Below are 18,504 nucleotides of genomic sequence, written 5' to 3' on the forward strand. Positions count from 1 at the left end.
CCTCACAGCCCTAAGAGCTGAGGCGTGCCCGCCACCTGGTGGTCAAGGGGATGATGTGCTGGTTTTCAGTCCGGGACCCCGCCCTGAGAGCCTTATGAAAGCTTCCTCACTTCTCAGAGCCTCCACCTCCCAAACACCTCACTCAGGTTTCTGCCTTCTGAAACCTCACAACGGCCATGATGTTTACTCCGTGAGTGCTCAGGAGACTCACTCCGACCATATCCAAACGGTAACAGACATGAGTTTGGGGAGAACAGGGCTTGTGGGGGGAGTAATACGGTTTGAATGTTTGTGGTTCTAAATTTTATATTAAAAGTCAATCTTCAGTATTAAACAGTATTAAAAAGTCCCTCGTGAGTGGGATTGGGACCTTATAAAAGCGGCAGATTTTCAGCCCTTTTAGGATTTCCATTTCCATCTTTGAGGACACAGCAACAAGACGATTTTTAACAGTTGTGTGTGTGCACGGACACAGATGTGCACACTGTGGCACTAGCACAGAGGTCAGAAGACAACTTTCTACAGTCACCCTTTGACTCTGCTGTGTGAGCCTCTCCAGCCAGCTTGGGCTTGCCAGGAGGACACGCCCCTTTCACTTTCTATAAGGGCTGCAGCTCCCTGGGCACTTTGCTTCCTCCTAGGTCTGCAGCAGCTGGAGCCTGGTCTTCTAGGCAGCAGGTAAGCTCCGCAGGTCTCAGGGGAGGTTGGCAACGTTGAGGTAGATGGTCCTGCTGTGTAGTAGTTGGCAATGCTGGTCTCCCTCTGTGTTGCAGCCTTCACCATGGAGCAGCTGAGTACAGCCAACACCCTCTTTGCCTTGGAGCTGTTCCACAGCCTGAGTGAAAACAGCTCCACAGGAAACATCTTCATCTCTCCCTTCAGCATCTCTTCTGCCCTGGCCATGGTCTTCCTGGGGGCCAGAGGCAACACTGCAGCCCAGCTCTCTAAGGTTAGCAGAAGGAAAACTGGCCGCCTCTCTCCCCCCTCCCTGCTAACAGTTGCCCCTCCGAGCTCTTGCGCTGTGTCTTCTAAGCCATGAGGAACCGGGTTCAGTAGCTGCTCATGGTGTAGTCAGACTTTCAGAAAGGCCCAGGAACGGTCAGCTGTTCATTCACTACCAACTTTAACTGAGCAGGGGGCACTTTCTGTCCAGCCAGGGACACAGAGTGACCAAAGACAGTGACAATACCTGCAGGCTTGGTGCTCCCATTCCCAGGAGTGAATCTGACAGCTTTCCTGTCACCTCCCTGCACCTCCCCTGAGCTAGCTGTTTCCTGTTTTCCTTTTGCATGGACCACCACTACTCATGAATCATGCCTGTAAGACATGTCGTTCGGGCATGAGAGATATGCGAACATGTCACAGTAGGCAGCCTGGTGGTGGTGCCTGTGTGGGGACAAGGTAAAAGAGCCACCTGTCTGTGTTCCCAGGGTTAACCCTGTGCCTCTCTCCAGCCTGATTTGACTGGCTGTGGCTCTGCAGGAGGAGAGATTGGAGAGTCCCTGTGGCCTGCTGAACAGGACCAACACTTTATCACTGCACCCCTGGGGGACAGCAGGTCCCCTTTGCATTGCTCCTCACAGCTTTCTGTCTTCCTTAAGTGGTGTGGAGAGGACTTCTGCTCTTGCTGTCCCTCATTCTGAGAGGGACTCTGCCCCCTTTGGAAGTGTGGACAGGAGTGGGAAAGTGTTTCCTAACTGACCTGCCTGGCTACTGTGCACCTGCTGCTAGGTGCTGCTCACAGGTTATATCTGCTTCACTGTGGAGTCTTTACCAGTGACAACTTCAGTAAAAAAGAGTTTCCAGGCCTTTCCCTCCCCATTTCAGTCTAGTAGGTTCACGCAAGTAGCAATCAAACACTGCCTATCTCGGGAGTAGCGTGGACTGTGGACCCTGTGTGGTTTTGTCTGTTTTCTTAGAATTGAGTAACCAGCCCAGGCCTCATAAACCATAAAGGGAGGGCCCACTGATCTGCAACAGACAGATGTGGATATACCCTCACCACAATACATTTAAGGAAGTTAGTTTTCAAGAGAGTGAGTTGTGGACCTTGGTAAGATAACCAAAGAAAAAGGCCTCAGTCGGTCCTACCTTTTGGGTCTCACACCAGGGATGTGTCTTACATTCACTGTTTATTATTTTATTATTTCCTGAGGCTCTTTTCTTTTTTGAAGAAAAAAAATGTATATGGCACAGAATAAAAACCTGAGCATATCTTTTCCAAATCTTTTTATGGAAAAAAACCTGATATAAATAGTGTTAATCATTCATACTTGTGGAACTATTAAAAATTATTTAAAACCATGTTTAATTATTATGTCTCAGTGAGCAGTACACTTCTGGTTTCATTTTGTTTGCTCTCCCAAGAACATATTAATAAAATATTAGGCTGGAGCAACTCAGCATTAGGAAAAAAATAATTTGGTAGAAGCAGACGCCAAGAAATTGCTTCACAACTGCAAAACAAATGATTGTTCAAAGAATGTTTTCTTTGCTCTAGACTTTTCATTTTGATGCAGTTGATGACATTCATTCAAGGTTTCAAAGCCTGAATGCTGAAGTGAGCAAACGTGGAGCTTCTCACAAACTGAAACTTGCTAACAGACTGTATGGAGAGAAAACCTACAGTTTCCTTCCTGTGAGTACCTAGCTCTTCGCATTCTTGAACTTCCTGAAGAGAAGCACAGCCATGTTGCAGGTCATTCATGAAAATAGCCAAGAATGGAGTTTCATTTCAGTCTGTCTAATGCAAAGGTGGTTCCTGGATTTATTTTATTTTATTTTATTTTATTTAAGCGAATATAAGGACTGAACCTGTGGCTCAGTGGGTAAAATAGGTTCCTGTGCAGCCTGAGAAGCTGGGTGTGGATGCCAGGGCCCATGACAGATGCCAGGCATGGCTTCACACTCTCCTGTAACCCTAGAATGTGGAAAATAAAGCTATGGGAATCCCTTGGTTCCCATAGCTTTGGTTCTATGGTAACATTAAGACAGCATGGGAGAGAAGGCCCGTTCACCTCACTGGTGAATAAACAGAAAGAGGGAGAGACCAGGGTCTCACAATCACTTTCAATAGCAGTACCTCTTCCCCAAAGTAGGTTTCTTGATGAAACCTACTTTCTTGATGGGTTTGTGGACCACCAGCCTAGTTCACTGAGCGTGAACTACTTCTCTTGTGTCAAGAGAGTAAGGCAGAGAGTGAGAGCAGGACGCCTGATGTCTTTCTCTACCCTCTGTGATTGCACAGGTATGTACACACCATACATACACACTCCACACACACACACACACACACACACACACACACACACACACACACAAAGCAGAAGAGGATCTGAAAAGCCACTTAAAGTATAAGCAACATTTGCTGATTTCTGAAAAAGGTAATGTGGGATTAAAAAGGAATTTGTGAACTTTGTATTAATGCCAGAAATGTTAAATAAAAGACTGCATTTACCACTACTGCACTGTAACCTGAAAAAATGGTTAGGACACAGCACAGGGCAGGCAAAGGTAGGAAGAGACTGAGTTTGAGAAATCCTGTCTCAGAAAACAAAAAAAGACAGAAAGGAAGGAAGAAAAGAAGGAAGGAAAGAAGGAAGGAAACAAGACAGTACATTTAGTGTTAAGTTATATGATCTTTCAACACAATAGCAAAATATAAAGTTTAGGTTTTAATGAACCTTTTCCATTTTAACGGCTTTTTTTTTTTTCTTTTGGGGACTTTAGAAAACTTCTGTAGGGAATAAAAGTTATTCATGGCACTTCCTTTTTTAAATATAGGAGTTCTTGACTTCAACTCAGAAACTGTATGGTGCTGGCTTGGCTCCTGTGGATTTCCAGCATGCCTCTGAAGATGCAAGGAAGGAAATAAACCAGTGGGTCAAAGGTCAAACAGAAGGTGAGAAACTGAGCAGCACTGGCTCCTTTAGTCACCTTTCCCTTGCTGTAGCTCACACCTGACACAATCAGCTTATGGAGAAAGGGCTCATTTTGACTCACAGTTTTGGAGGTTTCAGTCTATAACCACCTGGACTTATTGCTTTGGTTCTATGGCAACATTAAGACAGCATGGGAGAGAAGGCCCGTTCACCTCACTGGTGAATAAACAGAAAGAGGGAGAGACCAGGGTCTCACAATCACTTTCAATAGCAGTACCTCTTCCCCAAGGTAGGTTTCTTGATGAAGACCTACAGTCCCAGCCAGCACTTGGGAGGCTGAGGCAGGAGGATTGCTTTGTGTACACGTGGCAAGACCCTGTCTCAAAATAAAAGCACATAGAAAGAAAACACCCCCCCCCAACGACCTAATGAACCCCAGCTAGGTCACACCTTTAAAGGTTCCTCTGCCTTCCAGTGTAGAATGGAGCAGAGACCAAATCTTGAAGACACAGGCCTTTGGGTGACCCCTCTGATCCACAACAGAGCCACTGTGCACACTCTTACTCCTCCTACACTCTCTCCCTGCATCTGCTTTCTCTCTTCCTCACTTCCCAAATCCTGGCTTATGTGCATTGACACTCACAGGCTATTCCCTAGAATAAAGCAAAATTTCATATGTCAGAAACTTATCAGTGGAGAAATACAGACATAATTGAATGGAAGCAGTTGAGTGCCTATGGGTTCCCCAAACTACAATTTATTGTTAAAACCAATATGAAAATGCAGAATAAACTTAATAAAAATGCCTGTCCGAAAGTGTTGGTGTTCATATGGAAAGAAACAAGATGTGAAACCTCACAGAATGCATGAAATCAGTATTTAGAAATGGCTGAATTCATAATATTTTTGCCGAATATTTTGTCCAGTATCTGTAAAGTAGCAGGTATGGAGTGACTCACCTTTGGGCTCAATTCAGCTTTGGAATGGCTCTGTCCTCAGACCTGTGTGAGTCAGCACCCAGGGCATCCCTGTCTCCAGTTCTATCAGTTCCCAGCAGGGCAGTCAGCCTTGGGGAGAGTGGCTTCTTTTCCACAGACTTACCCACTGGATAAGACTTAAGAATTGTCTTGGATATTTGTTCAAAGTCCATTTCACAAGAGCAGGCTTCTACTTTGCAGATTGGAAGACATTGTTTACCAGTGACCAAAAAACATTTCAGTAAGAAATTTTGTTTGTTTTCTATAAGGAACAACCATTCAGAAAATAATGGTTATTGTTTCCACCCAGGAAAGAAGAACGTTCGTGTCTTAAACCTTTGAAGACATTTGCCTTACTTTTTCTTACTGGGTCACGGGATAGAACTTAGGGCCTCAGTGAGGGCATAAAAGGCACAAACCTTTTGGGTCTTACAAGTTGGTTTATTTAAAATGAAACTGGGACAAATGGGCCTTTCCTAACTTAACACTGAGTTAAAACAAAATAAACTGTGAAGTCTAGGTTAGAATGACATTTTAGAGCTAATAAACTATCCGCTTAAATTTGGAATTTCAATATGGAACATTACAAAAGCTGACCTTATCTTCCCAGGGAAAATTCCAGAACTGTTGGCTGTGGGCGTGGTTGACAGCATGACCAAACTTGTGCTAGTGAATGCCATCTACTTCAAGGGAATGTGGCAGGAGAAATTCATGAAACGGGACACAACCGATGCTCCCTTCCGACTGAATAAGGTCAGGTGGCACCATCTACCTGGGATGTTCTTGGTTGTGTGTGGGTGAGTGCTGAGGGTGTACCACAGCCCCCATCTCCATGCCAGGCCAGGGCTTTACCATGGAGTACTCTACCCGGAGACCCCAGATTCCCCTCTCCTCTAAAAGACAAGAGGAATAACTTGAGTGAGTCTTCCTTTTTGTAACCATTTCAGAAAGACACAAAAACAGTAAAGATGATGTATCAAAAGAAAAAATTTCCATTTGGTTACATTCCGGACCTGAAGTGCAAGGTGCTGGAGATGCCTTACCAGGGCGGAGAACTTAGCATGATCATTCTGCTGCCTGAAGACACTGAGGATGAGTCCATGGGTCTTAAGAAGGTAACTGGCTCTCAACACCTTGGTTGGTGTTTCCTTTCATGGCATTGGATTTCTACTTCAGTATAAATGTGTGTAAACTGCACTGTAAGCATTTGGTGTTCATCCAGACTTTACCCAGAATCCCTTGACAAAATGCCGCCATTTCCATAAATATAGTCCATCAGGACTTACTCCTCTAAGGCCTGTGTTTATACAGTTATTAGTATTATTATCACTGTTATTTATTATTTGCAGTGCGAAATACCTTGGGCTAGGTAAGTGTTCTGTCACTGAACCACAAGCCCAGGCCTAAAGTCTAACGGTTAAATGTTCAGAATATTTGCTGCCTTCAGTGAACCATTGTGATGGAGGAATTAGATTTAGAATTTAATCTAATTTAGATTTAGAGATTTAGAATTAAACGGAACAGCGATGAGTGTCCCCGCACAGAAAGCCTCATGGAGTAACATTAAAGGAATTATAGTAAGAACTGATTTCTGTCTTTAGGGACTGGGTGTCTCCTGACAGGGTCAGAAGCAGAGAAAACTGTGGAGATTGCAGTTTTCCCTTTAAATTTCTAGGCTGCCCTGTGGCTTAGCTCTCGTTCCCACCCCAGCCTACACTTGTAATCATGAAGGAGCCTGCTGTTATTCCAATGTACAGAGTATGTACTGCCATGAATGGGGTCCGTTTGTCACTTGTGTTTTCTTGCTGGCAATCTATCATATTACAAATTGAGGCCCTAATAAGCTGTCTCTAAGGTAAGTGGTTCTATTCTAGTCCCATAGAGGAATAATAATAGCTGATATTTGTATGGTACTTATTCAATGGTCACAACAATGCTACGAAGCCGGTGCCATCAGTATCCCTGTTTTGTTCTGTGTGTCTGCTCTATTCCACTTTTCTCTACCCTACTCTCCTGGAATCTTCTCCACCCCATGGACAAGATTTTGCTCTGAAGCCTGGATTGGCCTTAAGCTCACAGCCCTCCATCAGTGGCTCCTGAATGCTGGGATTGCAGCATGTCTGCCCCCATGTCAGCTGCTTGTCCTTGTTTTAAGTGAACTAAGTCCCATACATTTTGTCCCCACACCACCTTTTTTTTTTTTTTTTTTTTTTACACAGGAGTTATTAGAGATTCCTTCAGTTCTTGTGGAGTTTACAGATTACTACAACTTTAAAATAAATAGAGGAAACTTCTAAAACTTTCCCTTGTACCATAAAAGCAACTAAGGTTTTAAAAGCTCTTCTAGCTCTTCTGTCAAGTGATTCATTGTGACAGGGATCTAAGAAATATTGAGCGGATGGAAAAACGGATGATGGGTGGATTAAAAGATGGAAAAATGGAAGAATGAGAGGAACAGAAGGAGTGAGTGAGTGACGCACAGAGAAATGGATACATGATTGACTGATGGATAGATAGATGGAGATATAAACAGAAGGATAAATGCTGGGTGGATGGATGAATGGATGGACAGATAAATAGATGGTTGGATGAATGGGTGACAGATCTATTGTTAAATGTTTTTATACTTGGACCCTCAACAACCTGGAAAATGGTTCTGCTGTATTTCACCAATTGTGAGACAAAAATGAAATGTAGGTGGAATCTGTTTGGGCAGAAACCGTGAAGGAAACCTAGGAGTAGTGGCCTTTGTGAGTCTGCTCTTTTGAAGAGTACCTTCTTACAATAAGAAATTAAGTTCTTTCTGCCTTACATTAATTCCAGATTGAGGAACAGTTAACTTCAGAAAAACTGCGTGAATGGACCAAATGTGAGAACCTGGAAACCATTGACGTCCATGTCAAATTGCCCAGGTTCAAGTTGGAAGAGAGCTACACCCTTAACTCCAACCTTGGCCGCCTGGGAGTACAGGATCTGTTCACCAGCAGCAAGGCTGATCTGTCTGGCATGTCAGGATCCAGAGATCTCTTCATATCAAAAATTGTCCACAAGTCCTTTGTGGAAGTGAGTGAGGAGGGAACAGAAGCAGCTGCTGCCACAGGGGGCATTGCTCTCTGCATGTTTTTGCCTGAGGAAGAATTCACAGTGGATCATCCATTCCTTTTCTTCATTCGGCACAACCCAACAGCTAACCTGCTCTTCCTTGGCAGGGTCTGTTCCCCATAAAAGAGACTTTAGAAATAAAAGGAAGAGCTTAGAGTTTCATTGCCTGAGATTTTAACAGTGATTATTTTCATTTATCCTTGCCAATAAAACCTCTATCCAGAAACCAATCTTTAGTTTCTTTTGTATGTTCAACCATATTGTGTCTACACATTTTGACCCTGTGGTGACATATGAAATGGACACAGTCTCCTAACAGGCATGGAATAGTATGACTTCTTCCCAAGTCAGTTGTTCCTCAGTCTAGAATTAGAAGAAGGCAAAAGTAAAGAGATAAAACTGACAAGTGATAAAGTACTAATAAAACAAATGGACCCAAAGTAGCCATTGCAACCTACTTTCTTTCATGGCTTGTGAAGTTAAACCATGCTAGCTCTTTTACAAATAGTTTCAGAAGTGACAGCAGAATGCATCCCTGGGTGTTGAAGAGGGTTAAAAGCAGAGATGCCATGGGAACAAAGAGACTGAAGGATTCCCTTCTTGTGAAGATGCACCATCTCTATGATTCTGTCATGGAGGATTAGTGTCCTCCTTACCCAGCTTCTCTGTGGTCTTAGATGAAGCGTCTTGACCTCCACTACTCAAGTTGCTATGTTGCTAGGATGGCTTCGTGCAGTGGTGAAGGCAGTTGGGCTGGAGACTCATGATTAGTGTGACCGTTTGCTGAAGACACTCCTTTGTGGGGCTTCAGATTCTACATTTGTCCTTCCACAACACGGCTGGAACTTTACAAACTTAAGATTTGTTAAAATCTAGAAGCCAGATGATGCTTGTCCTCTCTCTCTCTCTCTTTCTGGTCTCAGGCAAGCCACAGTCACAGGGGCAATTGGCTTGGCAATATGGATGGTGATGAGGATTCCACAGGTTTACAAACAAAACTGCAGCAGATCACCAGGAAGCTTTTCCTCCTGTTCTCCCCACTCCGTACCCACAATGCCAGCACTTACTATACTCCAGGTTTTCCTGGATGTAGCAGAAAAGGCAAGCAGTGGGCACTGCCTCTGCAACTCTTCCTCTTGGATTGCTCCCTTTAGTTTCAATCAGGAATGTTCCCCAAAGGTCCATGTAATAACAGTTTTGCTCAACTATAGCGTTACTGGAAGGTAGAGGACGGGGCTCAAGGAAAGTTTTCAGATCATGGTGGAGTTGTGTCCCATAAGGGGATGTCTGTCCTCAGTCTCTTCTTCTTTCTACTCTGTCTTCATGTGACAAGTCTGGGTATACTGCCTGATCCTTGCCACTGTCATCTGGCTTTGCCACCAAGATCATGTGATCATGGATAGGAGTCTGAGACTGAGGCCAGGTCATCCTTTCCTCTTTATAGGCTGGTTATCTATGATGCTTGTGATAGTAACAGGAAGCTGACCATCACATTCCTCCAGCAAAATCAACTGTTCTCATTCTAAATAGTGTTCATCATACAGAAACTAAATCTAAGCAACTCTGCTCAAATCCATTTTACCTCTGAGGTAACTACAGGTAAGTTGTTCAAAGTCAAAAACGTTTTTAAGTCCCAGATCACAGACTAGACAGCAAGAAAACAAGCATAGTCAGCAATATAATGCTACAGAATGGGGCAAATACCGGCAAGAGCCCAGAGAAAGTCCAGGGCAAATTTAGCCACCTATGCCTCAGCAGCACTTGCCAGTCTGGAGAAGGTACAAGAACTGTATGGTAGATTGTGTCACTGTTAGGCAAACAGAAACAGTTTGGCCTCCCAAGAATGGAACACTCGTTTCCCTTTCCTGCTTTTGGGTGAGTGTGTGGATGAAAAGCTCACAGTGCAGCTGTCCTGCAGCCTCTGGACAACTTCTATTTCCAATCCTAAATCTGTCTGTTGGCACATGCAGATGCAAAACTAAAGTCATCTGTATAGGGAGCAAGCGAGTTATCCTTAAGCCTCAAATCATTATTACAATCTGCTTTTCAAATGCAGTATCCAGAGTATAATCAGGGATGACTGTGAATGGGGAGCCATGGCAACAGAGACCCAAAGCAGCATGAACAAAAGAGAATGGTAATAGTAGAAGACTCCAAATCTTGCTGCCTCCCATACAATCCAGAGAACAACAGTATTTGAAGATAAAGTTGATGAAAGCCAAGGTCAAACACTTTAGCAGGCAGTTGAAAACTTACAAAAGCCACCACACATCTGAATTAAAAGATACTGGAAACCCCAGAGCCAAAAAGTATAATAAAAAATTATTTCCTTAAAAAAACTTAGATAACAGGAGAAAGAATTTGTGGATGTTTAAGAACTGATAGAGCAATACATTAAAATGGTTAAGTAATTAACTGATTTTAGTTTCTTCTAGAAAGTCAGATATAGTCAATAAACTCCCAATACCAAAAGTAAGTTTGGAAAATTCAGAAGGAATGATAAATAACTCAAAAGAGTTAGGATGAAGCCAAATGGTGTTAATCTGAGCACTAAAGAGGCAGATCTTTAAGTCTGAGGCGAGCCTCATCTACAGAGAGTCCCGAGACTGCCAGGGCTACACAGAGTAACACTGTCTCACCTCCTCCCCACCTCCACACACAAAGGGGATGAAGAGAGGGAGCATACAGAGCAGAATAATACATAACAAGCAAACATTTGGGCCAGGGAGATGGCTCAGTCAGTCAAGTGCCTCCCCTGTAAACATGAAGACCTGAGTTTGGATCACCAACAGCCACATAAAAACCCTGTGTGGAGGGGTGCATCTGTCACTTCAGCCCTGGATTGAGGTAGGAGAGAAACTGATTTCTAGAGACAATTGGCCAGCTAGCTTTGCCAATCAGTAAGGTCCAGGTAGGTGCAGTAAGAGACAGTGTTCAAAATATACTGTGTAGAGTGACGAGCTGGGGCCCCCAAAGCACATGCATGCATGTACATGAGCAACCACACACATGCACATATGTGTAGGCACATCCATGCCCACACAAGTTTGTTCCCTCACCAACACATACAAATGCCCCCCCCATACACATAGAACAAAAGAAAAAAAGCTAACATTCCAAATGCTTATTCCCGACTGGAGAAAAGGCCTGGGTGCATACTCTAAACCCTAGCAGAGGAAACCAAGTAACTCTGTCCTAGCAAGAAAACCAAGCAAAAACCTGTCCTAGAAAACCTGCAGAAATCTTAAGAGAAAACTCATAAAATCAACCGAATAAAAAGGACCCATGACAGGGCAGCACACTAACCGCACAGCCACTGCAGCTGGGGAAGCCAAACTACAGAGAGAGCTTTCAGTTTTCCTGGAGTAGCAAACTCCAGATCCTACCGACTTCAGCTTGGTTTGTGTTGGGGAAAGATAACCTCCAAGATGCATTCAGATAAAAACTAAGAGCATTGATGCAAGTAGACTTTGCCTTAAACCATACCGAGGAATAGTCTTTATGCACCTAAATGTCACAGTTGGAAGACAAAAATTAAAGGAGAAGAAAAAAATGGGCATTTGTGATGAATTTAAGTGAATATTGATCACATAAAATGGTAGCAATAGTGTCTAAAGAGCTTCCAGTGTATACAGAATTAAAATCAATAGTGAGCAGGGTTGGGAGCTTGTCTCCATAGTTGTAGATATCTAAGATGCTGATGCCAGAGGATGATTTCAGCTCATGTTTTCAAAGAGGCTAGCTGGCACAGCATCACAACACATTGAAACTATAGTTAAGAATAAATAAAAAAAAGTGCTAATGTAGAGGTTATAGGGCAAGGAATGGAGTTTAACGCTCTTTGGTCCTTGGCCTAGAGGTATAGTTCAGTCTCTAGCACTTCCTTCCTTTAAAGAAAACTTTCCAAGGTATTTGCATTGTCTGGGGAGATAAGCCAGGGATGGAGGATGCAATGTCCAAGGTCTGGGGAGATGGTAAAATGATTAGACAACTTCTGTATTAACCAAAGAGAAACAAAGAATGCGCCATCAATCCAAAGAAGGCACGAGGGAGGGAAGAGGTCATCATACAGCAATCAGGAGAGAAAACAAGATGGGATGTGAAAGTAGGTTTTTTAAGTGACCACTTGTCATATAAACTGACTAAATGTTTTGGTTAAGAAGCAAAGGGGTCAGTCTGGGTTGAAAGAGTAGAAGAGTTAAAGAAAACATCATTTGAAAGGAAGAAGATATTCTACAGGTTTGCATTGAAAGGTCTCTCACAGGCGCATGTGTTAAACACTTGGTCCTTCGTGTTTGTGGCGTCTATTGGGGAAAGATCTGGAAATTTTAGGAGGTGGGGCCATGTTGGAGTAAACAAATCACTGGGGTGTGTTTGGGGAGGGGCTGTTGTCCCACCTAGGTCCCTCTCTGTCTCTCTGCTTCTTGTCTGTCCAGCAGTAAATGGAAGTCTTGTCATGTGCCACCCACACCCACTGCCATGGTGAGTGCCAGGCACCAATGCTATGCAACCAGGGAGTTGGACCCCTGCGGCCATCAGCCCAAACCAATCTTTCCACCATTAAGTTGCCTCTTCAGTGTTTAGCTGTGACAAGAAGAAAAGTGACTGCTGGCTAGGCTCATGCCATCTTGTGTTTTGGTTGACCTGTGGCAGTTCCAGGAACTATAGTCATTTGGTTTCTAGAACATAGTGAACTTGTTTCTCTAGGGTCTTGTCTTCCTGCTCCATGGGCCTCAGGTCATGACCAACCAGGAAGAATGTTAATCAACTGCATGACCCTCTTTATCTCCAACAAGGCCAACCTTGGGTTAAAAAGGGAAACACCTCAATCTACCCCCACCTCTTCCTCAAAAAATGTATAAGGATCCTTACTCCTTAACACACCTTTACACTCCTTTACACACGACATCTGCCCTCAGTGCCCAGCCATGCTGCTGTCTGTTTGTCCTTCTATGATGTTAATAAATCTTCTAGTCTCCATTCCAAAGAACTATCTGCCTTCTTGTCCCCTTAAACTCCAACTGGAAACATTTTACTGGCTTACACACAATGCACACATTACCATAGGTATAGATGTAGCTATATTAATACTAGGCAAAAATAATGTTTCCTATCCTAAAAATAGACATTTTATAAAAAAAAGATTCAGTGCACTAGAAAAACATAAAAATTTTAAAATTGGATGCACTCAGTAGCATTCCCTCAAAATGAAAGAACAAAAATAGAAAGAAATTAAAGGAGAAATGTGTATGCAAATGAGAAAAGAATGCACACTCTCAGTAATTAAAAATTAATAAAGATAATTAAAAATTGATAAATAATCTATTACATTTATAAAGAGTCTAGCTGATACAGGAACTCAAAAAATGTGGACTTGTTTTGGATAAGAAGAAGAAACTTCATAATGTTTAAAAATTATTTTGCTAGAAAATTTAAATTATTAATATTGAAAGGAGTTAATTATGATACCTTGTTCATTTTGAAGACTAATGTTTATGTCCATTTAATCTTTACACTTACATTTTTAAAAATAGCATGATGAGTAAGTCTGAAAATACTCTAGTGCCCAATAATAAGTCCAATAAACGATGTTCAAGACTCTATATAGAAAACTGAAATATCACTGATAGAAATATGAAGATGTGAACAGATAGAGAGGTACACTGTGGTCATGACTCACTGATTTTAAATTTATTTATGTGTGTGTGTGTGTGTGTGTGTGTGTGTATACATTTTTCTCTGTGTGTGTGTATGTGGAGGCCAAAGGTGGATGTGAAATGTCTTCCTCTATTGCTCTCCACCTTATATTTTGAGACAAGGGGTCTCCTGGCATCTGCAGCTCCCAGCTTTGGTTAGTTTTGCTGTCCAGAGAGCCCCTTGCATTTGTTTGTCTCCTAGTCTTGGGGTTAGAGATGACCACCTGGATGCTGGGGTCTGAGCTAGGTTCCCCACGTGTGTGATACAAGCACTTTACTCACTAAGCCATCTCCCCAGCTGTAATCTAGTATTTCAGAACACTATTTGATATCTGGAATGACACAACCTCAGTTACTTCCTTTTCCTTTACCTCATGTGGTGGTTTGAATGAGAATAGCCTTGTAGGCTCATAAGCTGAATGTTTACTCCACAGTTGGTGGAAATGTTTGGGAAGGATTAACTGTGGTCTTGTTGGAGGAGGGGGGGTCAATAGGGGTTCGCTGGTTTTCAAAAGCCCAGGCTACATGCTCCCCCTGCACTCTGGCTCATGACTGTTGCCTCAGCCTGTAAGCTCTCAGCGACTGCTCCTCCAGCCTACTGCCCTGCTCCTCACCAGGATGGTCACGGACTCACTCTGAAACTGTAAGCAAGCCCCAATTAAGTGCTTCCTTTTATAGGTTGCCTTGGTCATGGTGTCTCTTCAAAGCTGCAGGCAAGTAACCAAGACACCTTCTTTCCTGTGAAACGTGACAAGTGCCTCTAATAGTTGTGTGACTTTGAAGAGGCCGAGAAGGCCAAGACCAAAGGGAAGGTGGATCAGGTAAGGGACACAACTGAATGGAAGCCTAGGCTAATACTGTAGAAGCAGGGTAGAACCGGTCACAATTAGGGATGCTTAAAAGCAGAGCAGACAGAGGCCTAGAAACCATTCTGCATGTTATGAGTCCTGCTTTCTGATGAGGACGACCATCACTCCTTTCCCTGAGCAGCCTGCCTGTGCCTCTAATCCTAGTACAATCCCAGTTGCCCCAGGTACTTTGGCTCTACATCACAGACTCAATCAACTATCAATTAAAGATATGTTTTTTAATGTGTGTCTGTACTGAGCACACATAGATATTTAGTTCTTGTTATAACTTCCCAATCAGTGAAGTATAATGATTTGCATAGTGTTTACATTTATCATGCAATGTAAATCATTTAAAGACTTCTCAAACATTTGATCTAAGGTATGTTAGGGTCCTCTGCTTTCTATCCATGGGGACAGGAGGATGGGGCTTTGGGGTTTTTTAACAGTTGTGTGTGTGTGTGTGTGTGTGTGTGTGTATGTGTGTGTGTTTGCAAGGGCATGGGGTGTGCATGCTGTGGCTCTTGCACAGAGGTCAGATGACAACTTTCTGGAGTCAGTCCTTTTTTCTACTGAGTGAGTGCCAAGCTTCAACCCTGGATCATCAGGCTTAGCGGCAAGCACCTAGACCCGCAGAACCATGTCACCATCTTCACAGGGTACCATATTGAAAACAGACATCAAACTTGCTGGCAGCTTAATCTGGAACTCCTCAGCTTGCAGAGCCATGAGACAGAGTTTCGTCATTTATAATCTTCCTGGCCTTGGGTCTTTTGATAAGTAGCATAATTGGTTTAGAATGGATCGGCCCAACAGAATTCAGTTGCTGAATGGAAACGATATATTAAAACTTGGGCCCAGATGAGGTGTGAAGGAACCAGCCGGCTCTACAGGCTAATGGCTAGCTTACCAGCAGAGACCAAGTGACCTATAGTGGATGCTCTGGCTCCTGCTGTGCCTCAGGGTCTAGGACTCAGAGATGTGCCCACTGGTAGCACTGTAAAACTGCAGTCATGGGAGCACTGGGCTTGGCTGTCATCCGGCCACTCTATGGCTATCTTCTGACCCAGACTGGACGTAAACCCACCAGACCCAGCACCATAAAGGCCATTCTGACCATCTCTGCCACCACATCCAGCTGCCTTACCTCCGACTCCTGTGCCAACAGCCTGAACACCTGGTCAGTGTGGCAGCTGAATAAATGGACTGTTTCAGGATCCCTGTGTGGAAACAAGGACCAGTGGCAAGTGCTGCTCAATGGGGACACAGACATGTCATTTGTGTGGAGGTTGAGATTTCATGACCACCCTTAAAAGAACTATGTTTTGTAAAGTTGAGATCTCCTGGGAGACTTCCTTCACTGGTACCAAGAATTATCCTTTCCTACCCAAGCAACGTGACAGCGAACTCAGGATAAATCTGCGTACCCAGTCACTCTCAGATCAAAGGAATCATTGAAGGATGAAACATAGCAACTGACAATGGGACAACTGACCAGCTAGTGGGATGAGAGCATCAGACTAGGGCACAAGGACATCTAACCCTGCACTTCCATCAGAAGGAAGCGCCCTGTTGCACATGCTGAGAGCTTTTACGTAGATGTGGACAGGACAGCCTCTTGACTACCATGCTTTGGTGTGCTAACCGTTCTTTAACTTCTGTTTTTGTTTGTTTGTTTTATTATTGGTTTGTTGCCTGTCTTCTAGTACTTGGATGGAAGGGTATCAAGGAAACCAACAACTCCACAACTCCAAGGCCTCAAATCCCAGTCACAGCTCCAAGGACTGGGAAGGTATCCCAGCTCTGAGGTGGGACAGTGTCCCAAGGGTACCCCGAGGTACAGGAGCCCAGGAACCACACAGTTCCCAGAGGAAGACTTATCTCAGAGCCTAGGAACATGAGCTTCGTTCCTTATTCTTTGCTTCTTTCTTCTCTATTTGAATCACAGCAGGCAATAAATCTCTTAAAAGAGATTTTAGTAAAGGCACTAATCCAGGAGTGCTTCTGCTCCCTGCAGAAGACAGCAGGCAAGTGAGGCAAACACAGCCTTTATATAGGGTTTCTTAAGGGGTGGAGCTTTCTGGGACAGGGATTTCCAGAGTGTAGATTGGTAGAATTTCAAGTCCTAAGCTTTGGTATGCTCAGGGATTGGTGGGCTTTCCTGTTCAGGGATTGGTCAGTTACCCTGCTCAGGGATTGGTGGGGTTTTGTCCAGACTATTCACCTCCAATTTGCATAATGTAGAATGACTCCTACTGAGGGGCTGGAGATGACAGTTACAGAGGTCTGGGTGGCGGGGGAATGGTTTGCTGGAGCTTCATCAGGCAGAGGTCTGGCCACTTTTCTGCCGTGAGGGGTTATAAAGTATATAAAGTGTCCAGAATTCCGAAAGAGTTCACTGTGAAGGCAGCAGACTGAAGTAGGAAAGTGGAAAGGTTGTCTTTATCATGGACAGCTGCCAGGGCGGAGGCTGTAGGCCTTCTGGGGCGGAAAAGCTGGTTCCCATAGGCTGAGGCAGGAAGAATCACCATGGACGGTTCCTGCTGAGGTGTGGCTGGGGAGTTGCCTTCTCTTTTGTCTCCTGCCTCCACAGTCCAGGGTAGGGAGGAGCTGTCCTAAGGCAGGAAGGGGGAACTGGCAGCACGCCACTGGCTCCTATGTATTTAATTGTGATCTACACATAGCTCTTGGGAGGGGTGCAGATTTCCCCACTGCCACAAGCAGGGAGGGGCGGCAGTGGGCGACACCAGCTGGTGGGGCATCAGGATGGCTTGGGGTGGCAGACTGCGTCAGCTTGGTGGGTTGCCCCAGGCCTTGGGGTGGCTTGGGACAGCCTCAGCCTGGGGCATCGGCTGCAGGGGGCTTGGGGTGGCAGGTGGCCTCAGCTCCAGCCTTACACTGTCCCTTTAGAGCACACACCTCGCGGCTGCTTGTAGCTCAGGCCCTCCAGCACCCCAGATAGGAGCTATGTCTGGCTCTGTCCTGGCAATGGTGCCTCTGATACCTTCCTTCAAGGGGATTCCATGGGGCCGTAGTAATAGAAACAAAGGAAGCCAAGACGCTCAGACCCCCTCACCCCTCCTTAGACCCCCTAACCCCCCCACCAGAGTCACCTGATCATTCCTGAGAACCAGTGACACTATCACAGCTGTCAGGTTTGTGCAGAGGTGACTTCCCGTACTGGACTGGACTGATGAATAAAGTGAATGAAATGAGGTCATGACAGCTCCAAGTGGGCTAAACATGGCCAGAAGACTGAGCCAGGCTATGGGGGGTGGGGAGCGGGGGTGGGGGAGTAGACAGGAAAAGAAGAGAGAGGTGAGAGGTCCAAGAGGAGAGACCGAGAGCCAAGAAAGCACATGGCTGACAATGGCGGGGTTATATGGGAACGGGAAACTCGGGAAAGAGAAGCAGGGGTCCTGGGCTGGGGAGATGGAGGGTAGGCCCAGTGAGAAGATCCGAGAAGAGACACAGGTTTACTAAGGGAGACTAGAACCAGCAAGCACTTTGGTACGCTAACAGACACCCAGCCATTTGTTTCTTTGGAACCTGACATAAAGGTCATTTTTCTTCAATTTCAAAATATATATGCATATGTGTACACACACACACACACACACACACGAAGCAGTTTTGGTCCAAATGTGTTAGCATTCAAGTGAGCACCAACACATGTCAAAACAATGTTTTTGTTTGTTTGTTTGTTTGTTCTTTCCAGACTGATGTTTTCTCTTTCTTTTGGCTTGTGCTTGGACTAGAACCCGGGGCCCATTGGGTGATCCAGTTAAGCGCTTTCTCACAGAGGTGCACCTCCTGCTGCATGACTTGAATTTTAGAGTTTGGATTTTTTTTATTGTAGTCTTTTTGACCTCCTGTCTTCGAGGAGTTTCTCTAGTTTTGTTGGAAACAGCAGCGAGGTTGCCAAATCTGATCACATCAGGACAACCTAGGCCCTGTAAACTGTATTCTCTTGCTGTTTTTGCTTTGGCTGTTTGCTTAT

General features: G+C 44.4%; 1 protein-coding gene across 5 annotated transcripts; it reads left to right on the plus strand.

Annotated features, from left to right (window-relative positions):
* Positions 1–8,186, plus strand: LOC110558631 (leukocyte elastase inhibitor A). 5 transcript variants are annotated; one of them, XM_060372510.1, is made up of 8 exons: positions 2–229; positions 642–678; positions 774–949; positions 2,501–2,638; positions 3,784–3,901; positions 5,469–5,611; positions 5,806–5,973; positions 7,682–8,186. In XM_060372510.1, the coding sequence occupies exons 3-8, from the start codon at positions 782–784 to the stop codon at positions 8,081–8,083; spliced, it is 1,137 nt and encodes a 378-aa protein (XP_060228493.1). In that variant the 5' UTR covers positions 2–229; positions 642–678; positions 774–781; the 3' UTR covers positions 8,084–8,186. The 5 variants fall into 5 exon arrangements, with proteins under 5 accessions (XP_060228494.1, XP_060228493.1, XP_060228491.1 ...); XM_060372508.1 differs by having other exon boundaries at positions 3–229; positions 387–678; XM_060372506.1 differs by having other exon boundaries at positions 3–229; positions 395–678.
* Positions 8,187–18,504: the final 10,318 nt, after the last annotated feature.

The sequence above is a fragment of the Meriones unguiculatus genome, chromosome 19 (assembly GCF_030254825.1).
Source record: "Meriones unguiculatus strain TT.TT164.6M chromosome 19, Bangor_MerUng_6.1, whole genome shotgun sequence".
Classification (NCBI taxonomy): Eukaryota; Metazoa; Chordata; class Mammalia; order Rodentia; family Muridae; genus Meriones; species Meriones unguiculatus.

Coding starts and splice junctions, on each gene's coding strand:
- LOC110558631 (XM_060372511.1), top strand. CDS start 782: ATGGAGCAGCTGAGTACAGCCAACACCCTCTTTGCCTTGGAGCTGTTC. Junction 2,639..3,783: donor AAACCTACAGTTTCCTTCCT/GTGAGTACCTAG, acceptor TTTTAAATATAG/GAGTTCTTGACTTCAACTCA. Junction 5,974..7,681: donor AGTCCATGGGTCTTAAGAAG/GTAACTGGCTCT, acceptor CATTAATTCCAG/ATTGAGGAACAGTTAACTTC.